The following is a 7,460-nucleotide window of genomic DNA, read 5'->3' on the forward strand; positions in this document are numbered from 1 at the left end:
CAAAATAAGGTCATTTTATACGCTATTAATCAGAATTGCAAACTATCGGCAAATTCTCGGCTGCACAAGGCAGCCTGCACCAGGAGACAGCTTCACTTTTTTCTCCTTTAAGGAAAAGGATTAGCAAACTTCAAATCATTGCGCTTGCATTGAGCTGTTAAGACAAAAGGATTTAGGGGGGATTTTCAAGATACAAACTTCAACTCCTTGCATGTCACTGATTGATTGGAGCTGCTTTGGTTTTCTTTTTCTTTTCTTTTGTTTTAATAACTTTTAGAGTGATAATGATTTTGAAATAAAACCTGGAATAAGCAAAAATAATAAAGTGGGCTTGCAATTTTTTTAAAGAAAAGACTTAAAGGAAAAAAAAAATATGTGAGGTTATTAAAACCAGACTGTGCTCAAGTGCAGCCAATTGACAGATAACTAAACTCGGGGAAGGCTGGAAAGTTTCGGCTGTCTCTCCTCCTCAAGTGACCAGCTGTACTTACTTTTGACAGCTTCTATTTTGTAGGGTATGTTCAGGTTGCCAAGGGAGGCCAAGGCTCCCAGGAATGCTGCCACATCAGTGGCACTCTGGAAGCACTGGGAAGATGACTGGATGCACTGGCGGTTATCAATTTCCAAGTAGACAATGGATCTGTGAGAGAGAAGAGTCAATAAGGAACGGGGAGAGATGACCACACTGAGGACACGGCCTAGCCCTGTCTCCCTTCCCTCTTTAACCCTCATCAGTGGGAATCAGAAGGTGGGAACCCATCTCCTTGCTCCCCTGTGGCCCAAAGCCTGCAGCTCACACTCATGGTCTGTTGCGTCAGTGAATGCTGTAAAATCCAGCTCTTTATCTACAGCAATGGAAGGGAGTCTCTGCTCCACAATGTTTTATAATTACCCAGACACTACAGTATCTTAAATAATGCTGTTTGGGAGCCTTCAGATGTTCTCATATCAGTTTCCCTGCTCTAACTCCTTTGCTTTCAGGGGTTTTTGATTCAGTCCATGGAGAGGGAGCAGGTTAGATGTGTATGTTTACACCAAAGATCTCCAAACACAGATTGCAGTAATTGAGTTTTACAACAAAGCTCTAGAAAGCATTTCCCAGGGAGAAAATGAGGCTTAACTTAATGACTTCCTGAAGTCAGACAGTCGGTCAGGCCAACCTCTGCTTCCAGGTCCCACCCAGCCCAGCCCTGGCTCCCAACAATGCCCATGACTCCTTCAATCGTGAGAGTCGGGCAGCATTGTATCAGGGACTCCTGAATGATCACTCCATTTTCCCACATGAGAGCAAAATCCGGCTTCTGTTCACACAGAAAGCAGCATCTAAATACAATTATCCCGCCTACATCCTTCCCTTCCTAGCGTGTTACGATTATCAACACAGAGAACACACTCGGAGTGCTGCTCAGAGAAAATGGAACCCTCTTACCCTCTGATGTCCATCTGATCAAGCTCCCTCTTCTGCCTCCTGCCAGCCCTGGAGTAGAGGGTGCTCTTCACTTTGTTGATGACAGCACTGGACATATCTGACCAGTCCTCTGTGGACCTCTTGATGTAATGTTTTTTCAGCTCCTCCTCATTGCCATAGTATGGGAAGATCATATACTCCCCCTTGGGGTTCTTCTTGAAGACCACGTTGGTGTGCAGCACACGGCTCAGCTCCCTCAGGAAGTTGAAGGAGTTGTTCTTCAGGTTCTCGGGGGTGATGAGGACCACCACCACCAGTGTGCCATCTGCCAGCTTCTCTGGCATGTTGTTTGCACAGTCCAGACCATCCCACTCGCACTCAAAATTGTTGCAGCCCTGGTCGCAGTGCCCATCCGAGAAGTGATCTTTGCAGTACTGGTCATACAGAGGGCTGGGTGGAGGAAGAAGCAAGGCAGAAGAAAGGATTAGACCAAGTAGTGCAAATAACACCTGTCTGTTGAGAAAAGCAGTGGTGGCCTCTCTTTTGTATAAATGTTCTTCACCCTGACAGACACTAAACCAGTTTATATAGAAAGCAGCTGTTTCATGGAGCACTGAGAAGCATTCACTGCTGCAGGTGAGAGAGAGCAGCTGTTAAATTATAAAAGAAAAAGGGACAAATTGCTGTGACTCAGAGAAGGCATGGGGACACAGAATAGTTACTAAGACCACAGTTGGTCCAGGAATCTGGGACTAAGTTCCTGCTGTTGCCAAAGACAATGTTTAGGAAATGCTTGGATGTTAACATCATGTTTCCTGGCTGCTTTTCCATCTGGGGTCTCCCTGCCTTGAAATTGACTGTGTTACTGCTGTGAGTTGGAGAATTCACTTCTGTGGAGTGATACAAGAAAGGACAGGGAAGCCATCTGCAATGAGTCAAACCCTGAGAGTTTCCAAGAAGATGTAAACTCAGAAGGACCACAGGGAGCTGTGATTGCTTGAGTTGTCGCCCCACAGGCAGCAGAACAGAATGTTGGGAATGAACAGCAGCCCTGAGTCTAGGAGTTTTACCAGATACAATCAGAACAACCAGAGGGTCACCAGAGATGCTGACCCTGACGGGCCTCAAAACAAGAAGGTTTTAAAGAAGCCACTTACTTGCACTGCCCCTCGTACTTCTGGCAGTCAAACCCATCGTAGAGGCAGCCAGCATTATTGCACTGAGAGTCACATTTGCCATCATTGAAGTACTTCCAGCACTGCAGGGACTGGGAGCAGTTCTTCCAGGGGTCGTTGAAGTTGAGGGAGCAGTCGCCCCCATCCCAGCCCCAGGCATGGTTGTTGCATTTCCCGTCGCAGATCTTGTTGCCGGCGTAGCCCGCGCACACGGCGATCTCGCACTTCTCCTCGATCTTGGGGGGGATGATGTCCTGCCCGATGCCACCCTGGAAGTCGAAGTCCAGGATGTGGCAGTTGAGGCCGTTGAAGTTGGCGGGGCAGTTGCAGCGGTAGTAGGGGGAGGCGTCGCCGAAGAACTCGCAGGTGCCCCCGTTGTAGCAGGGGTTGGAGGTGCAGGGGCTGCTGGCCGGGTACTGGCACTCGGGGCCCGTGAAGGCCGGCGTGCACATGCACTTGGAGCTCTTGTGGATGGAGATGCAGGTGCCACCGTTCAGGCAGTGCAGGTTCCCGCAGGTGCGGGAGTCGTTCTCGCAGGTGGCGCCCACGAATCCCTGGGGAGGGCACAGCAAGGGGGGAGTCAGAAGCACTGCTGCTGTGCTATGAGCAGCATTAACACACGTGTGTTCTGGGAAATTAAACCCACCCTCTAAAACTGGTGATGGGCAAGAATAATCTTGAATGTAAAGCTCGTTAGAGCATCCCCGCAAAGTGAAGGGAGCTCTTCCCCATAGCTGCTTGTCCCACTTTGTGTGGTGCAAATAACACAAATCACACTCCAGCCTGCTCTACCTTCAGGCCTGAGCCATCTTCTCCTTAACTCTATTCCAGCATCCTTGCAAGCATGGAGGGTGCACCTTTATGGATGCACCTACAGCAAAGCATCCTCTCATTCATGCCTATCCCTAAGTGGGGAAGCCTCAGGGACTAAACTGGCCTCATGCTCACGCTCATTCCCTCCTCCTGGAGAGGAGCAGGCACCTACCGGGGGGCACTTGCAGATGAAGCCACGGCCAGTGTTGCTGGCAACAGCACAGGTTCCCCCATTCCTGCAGGGTTTGCCCTTGCAGCCGTCCACCACGGTGTCACAGCGACGGCCTGCGAGGGAGAGGAGCGTGTGAGGAGCAGAGGAAGGGATGCCTGGGGGGGCTGGGGGGCTGCAGGCTGGGCCCTGGGAGCAGAGGGGATGCAGGGCTCACCTGCATAGCCAGGTCTGCACTCGCATTTGTAGTCGTTGACCCGCTGCACGCAGTTCTGGGTGCCGCGGGCGTCGCAGGGGTTGGACAGGCACTCGTTGACATCTCCCTCGCAGCGCTCCCCTACAAAGCCAGGGGGGCAGATGCAGCTGTAGCCACCTACCCGATCCTTGCACTTGCCATTGTTAAAGCACTTGGGCCCCAGGGTGACAGGATCAAAGAAAGGGCTGCAGTCATCCACATTGATCTCACAGTGCACCCCTAGAGAGAGGGGGGAACAACCCACACAGCTCATCAAACAGTATCGGGGGGCCCGCTGCTCCCTTGTGTCAGCCTGCCCTGCCCAGGGGCTGAGCCTGACCACGTCAGTGGCAGCCTGAGCCACCTCTGGGGCAGGAGGGACATGGCACCACGTGGCCAAGGCCCGTGGCCTTGATGGCTAAGCCCACGAGCAAACACAAACCTCGCCCGCTGTGTTTGCTGCCGCCAGCCCGAGCAGCTAATGAGCAGAATCCAAGGATATCTGCACTCAACCCACTAATGCCCCAGCCTGGGGAATTAATTTACCTTGAGTTCCTCTGGGGCAGGAGCATTTGTAGGTATTGATGAGATCGATGCAGGTTCCTCCATTCTGGCACGGGTGGGACAAGCATTCATTGATCTCCTCTGAGCAGTTAATTCCATGATAACCAGCCACACACTGCAAGGAGGAAAGAGAGAAACTATCAGAGAGGTTCCTTCCATTCCCATACAGCTCTAGGAGCTCTAGGAGCACAGCCAGCACCCAAATCTCCAACTTGGTAAAGGGGCATCATGCAAGGGCAGCAGAAAAGCAGTAACTGAGGCTTTTCCCCTGGGAATTCCTGCCGCCCAGGCACCCACCTCGCAGGAGTAGCCTCCCAGGTAATCTGTGCAGGTGGCTCCATTCTGGCAGGGGTTGGGGGAGCATTCATCCACCTGCTCCTCGCAGTAGCTGCCGGTGTAGCCGGCTTGGCAGCGGCAGAAATGAGTGTTGCCAGTGTCAACACAGAGCCCTGAGTTCCTGCAGAGGTGTGCTATGTCGATACCTGTCGGGGAGAGCAGAGTGAGATGCAGGGACCTTGGTGACACCCACACACCACAGGGCCATGTCCTGGCCACACACATCCCACAGGGAATCACAGCCTTGGGGGAACATTGCTAGAGCAATCCTTGAGATTGCTGTTCCAGAGATCCCCACCAAGACAACCGGCCACATCCCTGCTCAGTGCCCAGCACAGGGCACACCTGGGACCCCAGCCCGGCCCTGTACACGGGGCAGGGCCTTACCTTGCTGCTTAGCAGCCACCTCGCAGGACACGCTGGGGACATCGCAGTAGAGCCCTGTCCAGCCGCTGTTGCACTCGCAGTGGTACAGGTTGCTGGTCTGCCAGCACTTGCCTCCGTTTTTGCAGGGCGAGGAGTCACACCAACGCACCAGGTTCTGGGGGAGCAGAGCAGGAGAGGAGGGTGAGGACCCAGCAGGGAGTGAAGACTGCAGTGACCCCCAGATGCCCAGAGCAGCATCCACCCCAGGTTCCCATACCTGGCAGTTGAGGCCGGTGTAGCCCTGGGGACAGGTGCACTTGTACGTGCCATAGCTGTCCTGACACGTGCCCCCGTTCAGGCAGGGCTTGGAGTCACACTCGTTGATGTTGTGCTCGCAGTAGCTGCCCGTGAAGCCGGGCAGGCAGACACAGGTGAAGGTGTTGATGCCATCCACACACGTGCCACCATTGAAGCAGGAGCTGGGGACACAGACACCGCACCCCAGTGAGCCATGGCTGGTCATGCCCCACACACCAACGCAGGGCTGTGAGACAGCACAGGGACCTCAGCCCTGTGTCCCAGCTCCAGGACTGTACCTCTCTGTGCAGTCAGGGGTGTTGTTCTCGCAGTGGATGCCGCTGAAGCCGGAGGGGCAGGTGCAGGTGTAGCTGTTGACGCAGTCAGTGCAGTTGGCCCCGTTCTTGCAGGGGTTGCTGGCGCACTCATTGATGTCCTCCTCGCACTTGGGCCCACGGAAACCAGCCAGGCACTCACAGAAGAAGGTGCCAATGCCATCAGAGCAGGAGCCACCATTGTGGCATGGATCTGGAGAGGAGGGACGTGCACGTGAAGATGTGATGGGTCTGGCTGCGGTGCTGCAGCCCAGCCCAGGAGCTGCCCCACAGCACTGCTCCCATACACATCCCCTGGCCATGTGGAGATATGGGACTGAGCCCATGGACTGGGCAGAAGCCACACCAACCCCTCCAGGAGACAGGGCACAAGAAGAACCCATGGCACACACTGTCCCCCAGCCTCCTTGCTCCTGCCCTGGACTGACACAGCTCAACAGGGACACGCCTGAGGTGGCCCAAAAGCCAAGCAGGGCTCGCAGCACAGCCCAGGCCACAGTGGCAGCCAGGGCTGGTCCATGCATGGGGAGGAGAATTCCAGCCCCAGGAAGGGTGATGAGGCCCAGGCTGGGCTGGGGCAGGCAGGGCAGCCCCTGCTCTTACTGGGCTTGCAGTCGTCGATGTCGGTGTCGCAGTTGCGGCCGGAGAAGCCGGTGCGGCAGGCGCAGCGGTAGCTCCCGTTGGTGTTCTGGCACGTGGCCCCATTCCTGCAGGGGCTCTTCACACACTCATTGATGTCAATCTCACAGGTCTGACCTGGGACACAGCAGGACAGGGATTGTGTGGGCTGGGGTTGCTGGTGAAAGCCCCAGGGGTGACAAGGACATCCTGGGCACAGCTCACACCAGGGCAGAAGCCAAGGGATGCAGGCAATGGTTGTGTCCCATCCACCCAGCTGAGCCATGGGGCAGCTCAGGACCCTCCCCAAGGACTGGCTCCCTCCCCTGTGCCTTTCCCTCCCTGGGGGGAGCAGGGGGTTCTAATCCCCAAAAGCACCATGTCCATACCTTGCCAGCCAGGGGGGCAGCTGCAGGAGAAGCTCTTGTAGTCCTCCGACTCCTGGCACTCGCCACCATTCTTGCAGGGGCTGCCAGCACAGGGGGCCAGCACATCCTCACAGGTGGCTCCTGCACAGGCACAAGCACAAGCACCTGCTGACACCCTCCAAAAGGACAGGTGGCCCAAGACCCCACTATCCCTGTCCCCTGCCCTGGGCTGCTGCCAGTCTGGGGAAGGCTCTGGACTTCCCCAGCACCCCAGGGCAGCCCAGCTGGGGCTGTCTCCTCCATTCCGGGTCACCCATGACCCCAAACCCCCACAAACTTTTAAGCCCTATCTGGCTATCTGGGCTGCATGACAGCACTGCACACTTCCTTTGGCAGGGAAGTGCTGCTCGGGGTGTCTTTTCCCCCTTGCACTCCCTCCCCCCTTCCCTCTCCGCTGCTTTTCCTGTTTACATCCAGCCAAGGGACACGTTCCCTCCGAACCCTTATCTTCCCTGTCAGCCAATATCTCCTGAACTGGCCTTTGCTATTTTCCAGAGCCTTCCCCTCCCCTGCTTGCCCAGTCCCCGTCCCCCCCAGGGGTTTCTATGGCCACTGGAGAGGGCAGGAAACAGCTCATGGCTTCCTGCGATTGTGCCGGGCTGGCAGGCGGAAGCGCGGGGCCGGCAAACAGGAATCGGCTCAGCAGAATCCCCCGGCCCCTCGGCCTCGGATCGCCCCTTCCAGCATGAGCATCGTGGCTGGGGGGGGGGGGGGGG

At 55.4% G+C, this 7,460-nt stretch overlaps 1 protein-coding gene across 1 annotated transcript in view; it reads right to left on the reverse strand.

Annotated features, from left to right (window-relative positions):
• NOTCH1 (notch receptor 1) overlaps positions 1-7,460 on the reverse strand; it is a 41,347-nt gene that overhangs the window by 7,227 nt on the left and 26,660 nt on the right. Inside the window, exons 15-26 of the mRNA XM_031057285.1 lie at positions 6,706-6,825; positions 6,302-6,454; positions 5,663-5,891; positions 5,344-5,545; positions 5,088-5,241; positions 4,662-4,846; positions 4,347-4,479; positions 3,783-4,040; positions 3,569-3,681; positions 2,566-3,137; positions 1,430-1,858; positions 492-640 (exon numbers count right to left, since the gene is read on the reverse strand). Of these exons, the coding sequence (XP_030913145.1) occupies positions 492-640; positions 1,430-1,858; positions 2,566-3,137; positions 3,569-3,681; positions 3,783-4,040; positions 4,347-4,479; positions 4,662-4,846; positions 5,088-5,241; positions 5,344-5,545; positions 5,663-5,891; positions 6,302-6,454; positions 6,706-6,825 (2,697 nt within the window). The remainder of the gene's footprint in view (positions 1-491; positions 641-1,429; positions 1,859-2,565; positions 3,138-3,568; positions 3,682-3,782; positions 4,041-4,346; positions 4,480-4,661; positions 4,847-5,087; positions 5,242-5,343; positions 5,546-5,662; positions 5,892-6,301; positions 6,455-6,705; positions 6,826-7,460) is intronic.

Source organism: Geospiza fortis, unplaced genomic scaffold (genome assembly GCF_000277835.1).
Source record: "Geospiza fortis unplaced genomic scaffold, GeoFor_1.0 scaffold27, whole genome shotgun sequence".
Taxonomy (NCBI): domain Eukaryota; kingdom Metazoa; phylum Chordata; class Aves; order Passeriformes; family Thraupidae; genus Geospiza; species Geospiza fortis.